Consider the following 15,742-nt stretch of genomic DNA (forward strand, 5'->3'; position numbering starts at 1 on the left):
ACATAAAAGCTAAATATAATGTTTATATTGTAATTGTACACGATATATTAAACAAATTATTGAATTCTAAATAATTTACTTTATCTTTGCCCATATTATATTGCAACTTTGCCCACAAATAAAAAGACGATAAATATTATAGGACATTATTACACAAATTGACTAAGTCCCACAGTAAGCTCAATAAGGCTTGTGTTGAGGGTACTTAGACAACGATATATATAATATATAAATATTTATAAATACTTAAATACATAGAAAACACCCATGACTCAGGAACAAATATCCATGCTCAACACACGAATAAATGCCCTTACCAGGATTTGAACCCGGGACCATCAGCTTCGTAGGCAGGGTCACTACCCACTAGGCCAAACCGGTCGTCAAAACGATGCTGTTAGTTACACAGGTTTTGTTTTTTTTCTGTGATTCTTTCACATGAAATCTTAATGTATTGAAATAAACCCTATATTCTTGAGATCAGATATTTTCACGAACGTACACCCAAGCAACATTTTTAATTTTTAGGTATATTCAACATAGAGTACTGAAAAGTTTTTGTATCCCGGTGTAAGTCCGTGGGTTCACAACATGTTACACCAGCCACTGAAAGTGGGGTGGGACACGTTGTATTGGTCATACTGAGCAACTTTTACTATGGAATGAACCGCGAAATCGCAAAAAATGACTCGTACATTTTGGATGGTTAATGTTGATATCTTGTATTGGGAGAGTCAATTTTTTATCGCGTATTCGGGATTGTTTTCAGTAAAAGTTGCTTAATATGACCTATACAACGTGTACCCCGCTTTCAGTGGCTACGCTGTATTATAAAATTAAATAGTGTCAGTGCAAATGAAAAGATACATTAATAATCCAAAGGGTACCTTTTCATATTTACAAAAGATACTTCACAAATATATTTTAACATAGATTAACAAATAATTTCAGTAGATCTATAAATAGGTGAGCACCCGCTGTGGTATTTCCTCTGCAACGTTGCTGTGTACCTGTCAGAATAAATAACATATTACTATTTATTATACTGTCAAAGGTTACAAATAGGTTTTATAGGTCATATAAATCCTAAATAATAATGGATTAACTGGTAAAACCTATGCTGGGACCATTGTTGGCCGAACGTTAATTAGAATTGATCATTAACCATTACAAATTAAACTGTAACCGTCCGTTTCGGTTTACAGTTTAATTTGTAATGGTTAATGGTCAATTCTAATTAGCCGGGTCCACACAGAGCGAGTATACGCGCGAGGCAATTTCCTCGCGCACAAAACGGCCAGTGTAGACGGCCGAGGCAGAGCGCACGTTTTCCTCGGACGAGCGCGACCTTGGCCGAGCCGCTCGGTGTCGGTGTTTCGGGATGGCTAAAAGGCGCCTCAGTCGTTCGTTTCCCGCGCGCGAGTCGGGACGTGTTTGTTTAGTGCGCGTGGTTATTTTGTTCCGTACATCAAATTGGAAAATATGAACAAAGACCAATGTTGCAAATTAATATACTTTTACGTAGCAAATACATGATATGGTATGCTAGAGATCCCAACTATATGAATAGGGGAATTGGAGAGGATTAATGTTTAATTTGATTGTAAACCGGGCTACCTACGAAAGGCAAAGCTACCTGGAAGCGGTCGATGGGCGGCTGGTCGGCGCGCGGCACGCCGTGCGAGCGCGCGAGGTGCTGGCGCACGTTGCCGGGCCGCGTGAACGTGTCGCGGCACACCGGGCAGATGTACCTGCAAGGGAACCGATTTCACTGAACAAAATGTCTTCAATTTATGCTCTTCATCTGCAGTTCCATTTCAAGACAGAATAAATAATGGTATGTATGTATGAACTATTTATTGTACAGAACACAAAACATAAATATGGCACAGGATAGGCAGAATAAAGGCGAACTTATCCCTTTAAGGCATTTCTCCCAGTTAACCTTTGAGTAGATGAGAATTGATGAGGAACGGTAGACAAATCTAGCACTGAGTACAATAGACTAGAGTTAGTAAAATTATAAAAGAGGGCAATTATAATAGTACTACCGTACAGAAAATAAACTTCCTACAAAACCGAAGTTTGACAGCGATTCAGGGACGAATCATGTTGTCCCTTTCTAATGTATGGCACTATCCTTTTCGGCTACTTAGGGTTGTCAAAATTCATGTCATATCTCAATCATTCATCTCATCACTTTTTGATATTTAACAAATTTAACACATCAGTGAAAGAATAAGGATCAAGGCGTTCTAAAGGTTTTAATCATGTATCGAAAGATGGCAGTAAATTTACTCTGGCTACAGAGTTTTCTTTGACAATCCACCTCTATTTCAAATTCTCTTTGTAAATAATAGGTTGCCGTGCAGACCTTGGGCTCCAAAAATGAGTCATTGCAAAGCCGGGACAAAGTTAGGAAGGTGATAATGAGACATGCACACCTGTATCTCTTCTCCCGATGTGCTTTGAACACGTGCACTTGCAGCAGCTTCTTCGACTTCTCGCGCTTCATGCACAGCGTACACTGCAACACGAACCATTTATAAGCTTATCACTAGTTTTTATCAAAGTTGTAAGGGACGTACAGTCAGACCAAGATAAGTTGGCAACGATTTTGACAGCCCAGACAGAGCAAGTGTTATTTTAAACGTGAAACTTCTATGAAATTATGACGTAGTTACACTTGCACCGCCTTGGTCTGACTATAAGCCTATGTTAATTTGATTGTCTGTCTATGGTAATTATGGTATTCGAATTTAAACTGTTGATACAAACATAATTTTTTCGGTTCAGTACTCATATAATAAAAAAATAAGGTAAAGGCACTAGTGTTTGTCATAGGACCAGTAGTTGACAATGAACTACAAAAATCATAAAACTTGTTTGCCATAAGTGTCATTTTCATAAAATAATACTGTGGCTTGAAGATTATGACTTTTTTTAAATAAGTCAGTTGAAAATATAAATGTCACTTTTATGCAGTCCTTAATGTCAACCACTAGTGCACCATACGCAAGACTGGACTTAATTTAAAAAAAATATTTTAAAATAATTAATAATAGATGCAAATATTTTTGTAATCCTTCATAACTATAAACTACACAAACATTTTTTTGGTCAAATTTTTAAGGCAATGTTACATATAGTTCTGTTTGCATACAACATGAAATATTGTAGTGCAACTTTGTCCAGCCAAATACGGTATTCTGTTAAGACACTTAACAATATGCATATTGCAGATAACAAATATACGAGTATAAATAAATGTTATAGCGTGCAAAGTGTGCATTGGGTAAAGTTGAAGATTATAATGGCAATGTATTAAAACACTCGACAATATACATATTGCAGATAACAAATACCCGAGTACAAATACAGGTTATAGCGGGCAAAGTGTGCACTGGGCAAAGTTGAAAATTATAATGGCAAAGTTAGATAAATATTTGCATCTTCGTTAAACAGTGTGAACTAGTGCCGTTACCTTACCTTATAAAAGCCGAGCGGTTGCAGTGCAGCTCTAGCGAGTCGTGTCATGTCTATTGTCGATATGATTTGTCGATATATTGATGATTAGTGATAAACGTTTAAGAGGGGAATATACCACGTACTCGATACTAAAAGAGAAATTGTTTTTTCCACTTCTAAATATTTTCCGTTCCCCATGTTTTTTTTTGTATATTATTGACACAATAAAAAAATAAGTTTATAGGTTTTTTTTTTCAAAATTTACAATACATTTTTTTTAAAGCGAATTTTATAAACCTAATATATATCATGCTGAAGCGATTGAAATAAAATAAAAAAGTGATTTGTTATGATTTAGTGGAAAACGTTTTCTCCCAAAATGGAATTTCATAGAAAAAGTATGTATGTACGTAAGTATGTATGTGTATAAACTCTTTATTATACAAAAGACAAAATATAAATATGGCACAGGATAAGCAGTACAAAGGCGAACTTATCCCTTTAAGGGATTTCTTCCAGTTAACCTTTGAGTAGATGAGAGTTGATGAAGAATGGTAGACAAATATAGCACTGAGTACAATAGACTAGAGGAAAGTCAATAAAATACCGTTAAAAAGTACCTTTATTTCATTTGAATCGCAAACCTCCTCTTAAGGTTTTTTTATGGTTTTATGAAAATTCAATGGGTAACAAAACTTCAATTTTTCAATAAGTATAAAATACTGAATATAAATATTATTGTAGAAGTCAATCATGTTTGCCTTTCTATTTAGGGAATCTAAAAATATATATAATATAATAATAATTCAGCCTATATACGCCCCACTGCTGGGCACAGGCCTCTTCTCATGCACGAGAGGGCTTGGGCTCCCCACGCTAGAGCAATGTGCATTGGGGACTTAAAAAAAAAGAATTTCATATTGAATCCGAGAGGCGAGCAGGGAGGGTGGGGGCCAAAGAGGCCATTTATTTTATAAGTATAGGCTTAGGTCATACTTTTTTTTAATTTTTATTTTTTTGTAACATATGGACCCTGTGTAACAGTGTTGTCTGAAATAAATGATTTTTATTTTATTTTATTTATTTATATTGAATAAATGAAATTCTATAAAATTGTGTCATATTAATTAGAGATACTAACAGTGATTATTCGGGTATTTAATCTCATAAATTCTTAATAAACATAAGGTCATTCAAACAAAATAAATTATATGCAACATACACACGATACCAAATAAATAATAATTGTACACTCAAAAACAATATACAGCTTAAATCCGAGGGATTGGAAAGATAATTATGAAAATAATTTTCGTAATAATTATAATTTGATAATTATCGATCTGATGATAAATAACAACCTTGATTTTCGTATTTTCCTGATAAATAAAAATTTTCATTAATATGATTAAAAATGCATTCCATTAGTCGTTCATACCATTTATTAATGATAATGCAGTTGTTAGAAATGATTATGATTATTTTGTGATTTAATTTCATAATTATCATCATTATTGTAAAAATCATATAAAATGAAATATAGTATATACTTGTAAAAATAATATGAAATGATGCAACGTGTGTAGACACACTAGCCCCGTCACATCTCCACCGAACTTCCATGAGGGTAGCGACAGCGGCAGAGGCGGCGGAGAACGCCAAGGTAGGAAAATACAGGGGTATCGGCACCGAGTACAATTTTATTCCATTCGGTGTCGAGACCCTTAGTCCGTGGGGCCCTGGCGCTCTGAGTCTCTTCAAAGATCTGTCTAAGAGACTCAGAGACGCCACAGGAGATCAAAGAGCTGGCAGCTTCCTCGCCCAACGCATCAGTCTAACGATCCAGCGAGGAAATGCTGCCAGCGTCTTCGGTACTATGCCGCAGGGGCCATTTTTAGATTTATTTTAGTTTTATTTTAGATTTAATTTAGTAATATTGTAGTTTTAATTTATATTGTGTTTTTATAATGAATAAAATATCCTTTGGGATAAAGAGAACAAAAATAAATAAAACCTTATCCTAAGGAAAATCTCGAAATAAACAGAATATGTATATGAAATGATATATTGTATATACTTATATGTGACGTTATCTGTGAAAGGGGACCTTATTGTCGATGGCGCTTACGCCGTTATTAACGATACTCCGATACAAATACAATGCCGTGCGGCGTAAACGCCATCGACAACAAGGTCCCTTTTCATAGATAATGCCACATATGTTGTTATTCATTTAGACATTTGTGTGAAGGGGGCAAAATTTAGCAAAGGTTTGCTAAGTTTAATAAAATACGGGGGATACTCTATATCTTACTGACACAAAGTAAAAAGAGCTAGCGTATTGTGAAGTCCGTCAGGTCAGCTAGAGCTGCACGCGCACGATGGGCGCGCGCGCGTCCTGGCCGTGCACGCGGCGCGCGTGCGCGCGCACCTTGTTGGGCTTCTCGAAGCGGTGCGCGCACACGGGGCACAGGTAGCCGTAGCGCTTGCCCGTGTGCGCGTTGTGCTTGTGGATCTGCAGGAACTTGCGGGATTTCAGCCGCTTAGGGCACATGTCGCACTACCCGGGAAAACGTTTTTCAGATTAAACCCAAGCAGCAAGGTTTGGAAAGATAATTGTTTTAACATTTTCATGTTAAGGTAAGTGTTATAGTTTATATTGATAATTAACACGCTAATTACCTCTATAGTTTGGTAATCATCAAGGTCATTGTATGAAGCCAATTACATAGGTCAACTCAAAATACCCAAATAGAAAACAAAAAGGCTTCTCACATATATTTTTTAAAACTATATTTCCACAGACAATGTTTCGCCGGAAAACATTTACTGACTTTTTAAATTTACTTATTTATACTTTAAAAAACGTCGGCGTGGGCTAAGGACGATTTATGCATATTTTATAAAAACATTTTCATTTCATACAAAGTGTAGATTTTTTAATAAGTATTTTTTTTATATATATATATAACGATAGGCAGGCGTTTGACCACGATCACACCTGATGGTAAGTAATGATGCGGTCTACGGTGGAGCACGCTTACCTATGAGATACCTATTTACCCTAGCCTTGAAGAGATTCAGATTTAAAAAGAAAGTCAATCATTTTAGGCCACCTCTTTGTTTTACTGCAAAACTTATCTAGTGCTAATGACCTATTTATTTATGAAGTTCCTGTTAGTTTTTTTTTAAATTAATTATGACTTAACAAATATTGCGATACAAATTACCGATATCATTGGAAAACGTAATGTTTTTAACACAAAATATTGTCGATTTATTCAATTAAACGGTGTAAGATAATTGTCACATGAAATATTTGGACTTTTGTTAATGAAAAGTATGTATTTTTAATTTTTTTAAACGACCTACATGTATACCGGCAACGCTCACTAAGGTCCAAAGTTAAATTCACTCCCACCTTATTTCTACTAAATGCGATTCTGTGGGCAAAGCTATGTAAATAAGGCAAATTTGTAAATTTTAATGACGTCGCTTTTATAATTTTCAAATAAGAGATTTTCAATTCGTTTTAGTCATTATTTTTTCTGAGAAAATTACCCGATTTTTAGAAGATATCTGGACCAAATTTGGAAAAAAATAAATATTTTTCCTTTTTTTACACGCACCTTTGTCTTCGTTGTCTAGACCCCAGAGAAATAGTGAAGCTTCTTCCACTTTTAGGAAATAAATAACACAAAAACATTGACAACTATTCATGTTGAATCTTCATGAAAAAATAATTTTATGTAGTCAGAATTAATCAAACTTCTAAGCAAAGTAAATGGGTTTACAAATATTACAAATTTCACAAACAATTTATATTACAAGGGAGAATCAACTTTTTAGCGTCACTCGTTGCCATGGTTACGATTAGTTATCCAGGGGACAAAAGTTCATTAAAATACTGATTTTATGGTACTTAAATGTATCAAACTTGCGTTTTTGTGGTCGTTATAACAAATGTCCATAATGGGCCCCCTACTAAGCATGATAATAGAACGGCATACAACGTCTCTTCAAACAAACTGTGCCACTGTTGTCCCTTGGACAACGGGACAGGATAACAAAACAAAAAAAGTTGATTCACCCACAAATTTCAGTGGTCGCAGGTGTATGGGACAACAGGCTCCTGGCCCCTATACTGCTGTTCAGCGTTGGAGATGATGGAGACCGAATCAAAGCAGAGAATTACAATAGTTGCATTTAATGTTAACAGAAGGCTAGTTGAAAAAAGTGATTTAATCTATACACATGTAGAAGCTTATATAGTCGCGTACAGCGCCACACTATGGATTGTTTATGAACTATTGCATACATTGATATGGCTAAGCTTAGAGAGCAAGTACACAAGGTTTCGGTAGATGTCACCTTAAAGAGGTTAATTAGGTACATTTCATAGGTGGTGCCACCTACCGACGATAGAGAGACTTAATCTATCTAGATTAGGTAAGTAGGTATTTAGGTATGCTAATACCTAAACTTGTTAAGATAGGTCTTAACAACTGCTCACCTGGAAGTTCTTCTCCGGCAGGTGTATGGCGATGTGCTGGACCAGGTTGGAGCGGCGATGGAAGGAGGCCCCGCAGTGGTCGCAGGTGTATGGGACAACAGGCTCCTGGCCCCTATACTGCTCACCTGGAAGTTCTTCTCAGGCAGGTGTATTGCAATGTGCTGGACCAGGTTGGAGCGGCGATGGAAAGAGGCCCCGCAGTGGTCGCAGGTGTACGGGACAACATGCTCCTAGCCTCTATACTGCTCACCTGGAAGTTCTTCTCAGGCAGGTGTATTGCGATGTGCTGGACCAGGTTGGAGCGGCGATGGAAGGAGGCCCCGCAGTGGTCGCAGGTGTATGGGACAACAGGCTCCTGGCCCCTATACTGCTCACCTGGAAGTTCTTCTCCGGCAGGTGTATTGCGATGTGCTGGACCAGGTTGGAGCGACGATGGAAGAATGCCCCGCAGTGGTCGCAGGTGTATGGGACAACAGGCTCCTGGCCCCTATACTACTCACCTGGAAGTTCTTCTCAGGCAGGTGTATTGCGATGTGCTGGACCAGGTTGGAGCGGCGATGGAAGAAGGCCCCGCAGTGGTCGCAGGTGTATGGGACAACAGGCTCCTGGCCCCTATACTGCTCACCTGGAAGTTCTTTTCAGGCAGGTGTATGGCGATGTGCTGGACCAGGTTGGAGCGGCGGTGGAAGGAGGCCCCGCAGTGGTCGCAGATGTATGGGCGCTCCCCCGTGTGCCGCCGCTCGTGGATCTGACAACAAATACACAATATAAAGCCTCATATGTTAGCCAAAGATAATATTACAATAGGTTAGGTTAAATAGCCAACCGCAATAGAAATCGTCAAATCATAGAACAAAGGTATGGCGCCACTTTTTGATATTTAACAAATTTAACACATGTCTGTGAAAGACTAAGGATCAAGGTCAAATGGCGTTCTAAAAATTTTAATCAAGTAACGAAAAAGCGGCCAAGTGCGAGTCGGACTCGCCCATGAAGGGTTCCGTACCATTTATGACGTATTAAAAAAAAACTACTTACTAGATCTCGTTCAAACCAATTTTCGGAGGAAGTTTGCATGAATACACCTTAATATATGGGCAATAAGGTCGTGTATACATTTTTGGGACTTTGTTCGTATATTTTCAGACGTGACTGTACATCATATATTTTTTTTAGTTTTATCATTCTCTTATTTTAGAAGTTACAAGGGGGGGGGGGGGGACACATTTTACCACTTTGGAAGTGTCTCTCGCGCAAAATATTCAGTTTAGAAAAAAAATTATATTAGAAACCTCAATATCATTTTTGAAGACCTATCCATAGATACCTCACACATATGGATTTGATAAAAAAAAAATTTTGAGTTTCAGTATAGGGAACCACCAAAAAAATTTTTTTTTCTATTTGTGTGTGAAAATCTTAATGCGGTTCACAGAATACATCTACTTACCAAGTTTGAACAGTACCTATAGTTTTTATAGTTTCGGAAACCGTGAGCGTGAGGACATCGTGAGGAAACCGGACTAATCCCAACAAGGCCTAGTTTACCCTCTGGGTTGGAAGGTCAGATGGCAGTCGCTTTCGTAAAAACTAGTGCCTACGCCAAATCTTGGGATTAGTTGTCAAGCGGACCCTAGGCTCCCATGAGCCGAGGCAAAATGCCGGGACAACGCGAGGAAGGGAGTTCTTATAGTTTCGGAAAAAAGTGGCTGTGACATACGGACGGACAGACATGACGAATCCTTAACGGTTCCGTTTTTTGCCAAGTAAATTTATTGTGTCTACAAAATTTACTTTGACAATCACTCTATTTCAAATTCTCTTTGGTTTTAGGAAGCTCAAAGAGCCCCAGAGAACTTGATATCAGGCGTCTCTCCAAGTTTTAATTTTTGTGTCACTTGAAGAGCCGCAATTGTACAACCAAAGAGCCGGCCGCGCCTCGCGAGCCTCGGTGAAGAGCCGGACTTACCGTGAGCGCCTCCTTGGTGGCGGAGCTGTACTCGCAGTAGGCGCACTTGTGTATCCGCCCGAGCCCGTGCCGGGCGCGCTTGTGTTCCTGCAACTGGTTGTTGTTGCGACACCGTTTGCCACACGCCTGGAACATTCATAAGAATAAAAAAAAATAAAAAACAATAACTACACACACATACACACACGCGCACACACACACACACACACACACAAACACACACACACACACAAACTTTTTCATGTATGTACAGCTACTTTCATATTTAAGTTAGTTATATTTATAATACAATAAAATAAGTCTTCAAATTGATTACTTAATTTATAAGCATATTAAATATTTAGAAATTATATTTTTAGACTTTTAGGTTTTCATATGTTGTATAAATAATTTACTTGTTGTTTTGTTGTTAACGTAGGGAAGAGCGGTGCCTCCCAACACAGGCAATTCTTTGCTTACCGGGCGGCTCCATCCCCTAAATCATGGCCATGTGTTTTTTAAGGAAATAAAGAATTTTGTATTTGTATTTGTATTTGTATAACTGGGCGAATCAACTTTTAATTTTTTTTTTTCACTTATTTTTCAAAGGCACATATACATAATCAATTTTAAAGTTACTCGCCAAACTGCTTATGCGGCAACTGCTCATCAATAAGTAGTCATGAATTGGAACAAGTATAAATTTAAAAAAATTAGAAAAGTGAAAAGCACTAGTTCGCGAAAACTAACTTTCCGCACGCTAGACAGCTACGTAAAGTAGCACTTATCGAGTAACTGCATTAAAAAATAATTTTTAACAAGCAAAAACGACTGCGAACAATGCTATTAAGCTTAGAATAAATTAAAAAGTGGAAAAATTACTGCCTAATATTGCTTTAGTATGGGTACACTAACTAACTGTAACTGGTAAATTTTCCAACATGATTTGGAACACCGGTAGCCGATTAAGAAGTGTAACGCCCTTACGGTAGATGTCGCTAGGGTTGGAAAATTTGCTGGCTATGGATGAGGTCTTGGTGGCTCAAATGGCAGAGCGCTGGAGTATCGATCCAGGGGCCGTGAGTTCAAGTCTCACCCGAGGCAGTCATTTTTCCACTTTTTTTTTTGTAGTTGGTTTAGAACTCCTTTTTGCAAGTAGGACACTTGTAGGACGATAGGACGCCGCGTTGGGGACGGACACTTGTTCACATATGCTAGTGCTTACCTCACACACACAGTAATTAGTGTGGATTCTCATGTGTGCCTTATACGTGGCTTTCATACGGAACTCCTTGGCGCAAGTAGGACACTTGTAGGACGCCGAGTTTGGGATGGACACTCGTTTACATATGCTATTACTTCCCACACACACACAATAAATAAATAAATAAATATTATAGAACATTATTACACAAATTGACTAAGTCCCACACCCACAGTAAGCTCAATAAAGCTTGTGTTAAGGGTACTTAGACAACGATATATATAATATATAAATATTTATAAATACTTAAATACATAGAAAACACCCATGACTCAGGAACAAATATCCATGCTCATCACACGAATAAATGCCCTTACCAGGATTTGAACCCGGGACCATCGGCTTCGTAGGCAGGGTCACTACCCACTAGGCCAAACTGGTCGTCAAAACACACACACACAATAGTTGGTGTGGAATCTCATGTGTGCCTTATACGTGGCTTTCATACGGAACTCCTTGGCGCAAGTAGGACACTTATAGGACGCCGTGTTGGGGATGGACACTCGTTTACATATGCTATTACTTCCCACACACACAAAGTAGTTGGTGTGGATTCTCATGTGTGCCTTATACGTGGCTTTCATACGGAACTCCTTGGTGCAAGTAGGACACTTGTAGGCCGCCGCGTTGGGGATAGACACTCGTTTACATATGCTAGTGCTTACCTCACACACACAGTAGTTGGTGTGGAATCTCATGTGTGTCTTATACGTAGCTTTCATACGGAACTCCTTGGCGCAAGTAGGACACTTGTAGGCCGCCGCGTTGGGGATAGATACTCGTTTACATATGCTAGTGCTTACCTCACACACACAGTAGTTGGTGTGGAATCTCATATGTGCCTTATACGTGGCTTTCATACGGAACTCCTTGGCGCAAGTAGGACACTTGTAGGACGCCGCGTTTGGGATGGACACTCGTTTACGAACGGCTGGCTTTTTTAATAGCTGGGGAACAAAAAAACATTTAAAGGACCATTTTACCAGTACTTAAAATAGCATAGCAGTCAATTTAATTCAATCTTTGGATAATATGGCTCTATTGATACTCTCGATGATTTAGCGAACAACATGGTTTCGAAATATTAGTTTAGTTTATAAATAAATCTCAGCCAGTGTACAGAATAAAATATAAATTATATTTATAGCGTCTAGGACTAGGAGTTTGCGAAGGGTCATGTACGTGGTGCCCAACGGCACGCAACACAGTACATCCCGTTTTCGTGGCAGCTTCCGATATGCTGCAACGAAGTGTGGGAACAATTTACCGCCACCTTAAAAAGTATTTGCTCCCAACCCAACAAGTTTTATGACGAAGCGGACATAGTCAAAAAAGAAAAATTTATAAACTCTCTCTCTTTCTTTCTTACACATGTTCTGTCTTGTTCTGTTGCTATTCTGTTCTGTTTTAGTTTTTAATTTTGAGTGCCCTGAAAACCAGTGCCATGTCTAAGAGACACGGCTTATACTGAGTGAAATCCTATTTGGTGTATGTGTCATTATTTACTTAGTTGTTCAAATGTATATGTTTATATTCATAATTGCTTACTACCTGCTTTATTTTAGGTTTCTCCTCCACCTCCGGGTAGTCCACCAGTGGAACCTCCGGATAATCGTCATCATTCTGAAAACCATCATATGAACAATCAAAGTCTAATTCCTCTTTTTCGATTTTTTGCTTGATCTTTTGTACTTTTGGGCTTTTTATTTTCACAGTTTTCCGCGTTGCTTTTGATATAGATTTTTTCTTCGGTTTGAGACCTAGGGACATGTTAAGGAGGGACTTCTCAGCCTTCCTGCTCTGTTTTCGGAATTGTAACGCATTGTTCATTTTCTCTATACAGCTTGTGCACATCTTTTGTGAGAGGCCATCATCTTGCATTATCTGAAAGAGAAATATTGTTATTTCAAAATGCTTATCAGGATCACAATATGTTGTTGTTGTTTTACTAGTAGTAGTAAAACACTTTATTGTACAAAAAGAAACATAAAACAGGAAAAAACATATCATTTGTACAAAAGCGAACTAATCCCTTTCAGGGTTCTCTTCGAGTGAAACCTTTGAGCAATTGAGGAAGAGTTGCGAGAACAGTAGACATCAAAATTGTACTAAACAGCATAAAAATTTAATATTTAATTTCCTAAAAGATAGGTAAACCTATAATTTACACTACAATATATATGAAATTAAACAAATATGTAAACAGTCATATATAGTTATAAACTTATAATAATACATTCTATAGTATACGGTGTAGGTGTTGCCTATAGCAGGAGCAATGGGTCTCTATTGTTTCCCATAAAGTTTTAAGTCATAATGTATTGTTTGTCCGCATTTTCGTTAGTCATAATTTGGTTTTTCTCAGAAACGCGTAACTTTTCAGGATTGCCATAAAACAAACCTAACCTAACCTAACCTATCTATAGGATAATCTAAGGAAATTCCTGAAAAGTTAACGGTTTCAGAGTTATGACTAATGATAATATGACTATCATTACATTATGACTTTCAATAATTATGTCAAACAAAGGGATCCGAGGAGCAATAAATTAAACGGTACATTGACGACAATATTAATTTTATATCAAAAATAAGATTTCAAAAAATTCGACATACAAAAATAAGAAATATTATAAAAGCAAAAGACGCTTTAATCCAAGCTTTAACTTTAAAATGGAAGTGGGCAGGCCAAGTGTCACACTTTCAAATCAATAGATGGACCAAAATTGTAACAACCTGGAATTGCCCTCTAGGAAAAAGAAAGCAGGCCAGACCCTACGCAAGATGGGAAGATGAGATAAGGAAAATATCAGGCCAAAACTGGCTACAAACAGCTCAATCAAGAACAGAATGGTTGTCTTTGGAGGAGGCCTTCACCTATCAGGGGTTCTTGCAGGAAGAACATTAACATTAAGTATTAGTTAATTAAGTATAAACTGTTAAAATAAGCCAGCAAACGTGGGAGGAGGTTACCCAAGCTGCCCAGGACCGGAGTCAGTGGAAGAAAATGGTTCGAGCCCTACACCCCAGCAGGGGGTAACAGGATGAAAAGAAAGAAGATATAAGAGTCCAATGTCTAAATTGAATGTGTGATTGTGTATGTGTGTTGTGTGTACGAGGCTAGGTCCCACGGATATATGGAAAATGGGAAAATATATGCAAAATTAAAAATGCCTGAGACTTTGAAGTTTGGAACATTTCAAAGAGCTTGGACTCGATGATTTAAGTAATAATATGAGTAAAACAATACCTCTAAACCTGTGACGAGTCTCAATTCCTCAGTACGTTTCTTCTCTATTCCAGGGCTGTAGAAAATAGCCACGAGCTCCTCAGCGCTCAGGCAGGTCCGGCAGTACATGGACTGCGTGTCCGGCTTCTTTTCGGCTTTAAATGCAGTCTCTTTAGCACGTAAACTACGTCGCTTCATGCTCATTCTATTTAACATCAACAAGGCCAACATTTTTTAAGTTTTACGACTAGATTTACAATAGAAGCCGCGTTTTAAACACGTCGATATATATAATTTATTCATAGAGAATTGTTTGTGAACGAAATTCTGATAGTTTTATTTGATATTGCAATAATGTTCAAGTTTTTAGCCCACAAACCGCAGTATAAACAACTTTGTCAGCCATTATTTTATTGACATTTTCTTTTTTTTTCATTAATGAAATCTAAAGCTGTTCGGGCTACTTTTAAAATCGATAAAATTTGTTTTAATAATATAGCGCCATCTTGCGGCGAGTAGCAAGTTTTGTGCTTTAAACTAAAGTTTAGTTTTCCTTCCATTGCTTGGTGTTTGGGGTGCTCCTCCAGTCTTCGTCCTCTTCTTAATGCTTCCGTGGTTAAAGGAGCCGAAATTTTTCTAGAATTGACTAAGGCTACTACTACTACTGGCCAAACATGCGGTTATTCGCCGAGCCCCGAGCCGCATATTTTATACGTTTAAGAAAAAATATTTCTTTCTTGTTTCATAAGCGGCTCGGCACTCCGCGAGTCCCTGCATGTCGGGCCACACCATTAGAAAAGTGCGGCATTCTTTTAAACGCTGCTTAATGCATCTTATCAGCGCAGGTTCGGGCTCGGCTTACTTATACTATGTAGGTACAGTCAACCAATTAGAATCCTAGGCCACTATAGAACCTTGTCGTTTTAACTACTAGATACTTGACACGCATCATTCAATAAGCACTGTCGTAGAAGTCATTATGGCATGGTTCTATAGTGGCCTAGGAATCAAATTGGTTGACTGCTAGGTTTTGTAGGTACATTTGGATTTTACATATTTCTTTATTTCAGTCACATGCAGAAACTTACAGCTAAGGATGCCAAAATGCTTATGCGGTAGAGACAAATACATACATTGAGAATCAAACACAGTTAAAAAAACTGGTCAAGTGCCAGTTTGTTTTACTCTTACTTGACTCGGGTTCCGTACAAACCTTGAATTAACTCATATAACTATAAAGAAGTACCTATACTAAGTATACTTATGTGCAGCGCCATCTATCGGCTAATTGTCTAACAAATTTGCGCGTTGTAATGCATG

At 37.9% G+C, this 15,742-nt stretch overlaps 1 protein-coding gene across 3 annotated transcripts; it reads right to left on the reverse strand.

The window, feature by feature from the left end:
- Positions 1-395: 395 nt before the first annotated feature.
- LOC133531759 (GDNF-inducible zinc finger protein 1-like) lies at positions 396-14,849 on the reverse strand. Of its 3 annotated transcripts, none has more exons than XM_061870146.1 (8): positions 14,444-14,848; positions 12,745-13,077; positions 11,859-12,140; positions 9,951-10,076; positions 8,607-8,729; positions 2,445-2,527; positions 1,637-1,751; positions 396-1,010 (listed from the first exon to the last, which is right to left on the reverse strand). In XM_061870146.1, the coding sequence occupies exons 1-8, from the start codon at positions 14,651-14,653 to the stop codon at positions 957-959; spliced, it is 1,326 nt and encodes a 441-aa protein (XP_061726130.1). In that variant the 5' UTR covers positions 14,654-14,848; the 3' UTR covers positions 396-956. The 3 variants fall into 3 exon arrangements, with proteins under 3 accessions (XP_061726130.1, XP_061726133.1, XP_061726132.1); XM_061870149.1 differs by having other exon boundaries at positions 11,997-12,140; positions 14,444-14,846; XM_061870148.1 differs by lacking the exons at positions 396-1,010; positions 1,637-1,751; positions 2,445-2,527 and adding an exon at positions 5,594-6,028 and having other exon boundaries at positions 14,444-14,849.
- Between the last annotated feature and the right edge of the window lie 893 nt (positions 14,850-15,742).

The sequence above is a fragment of the Cydia pomonella genome, chromosome 25 (assembly GCF_033807575.1).
Source record: "Cydia pomonella isolate Wapato2018A chromosome 25, ilCydPomo1, whole genome shotgun sequence".
Lineage (NCBI taxonomy): Eukaryota > Metazoa > Arthropoda > Insecta > Lepidoptera > Tortricidae > Cydia > Cydia pomonella.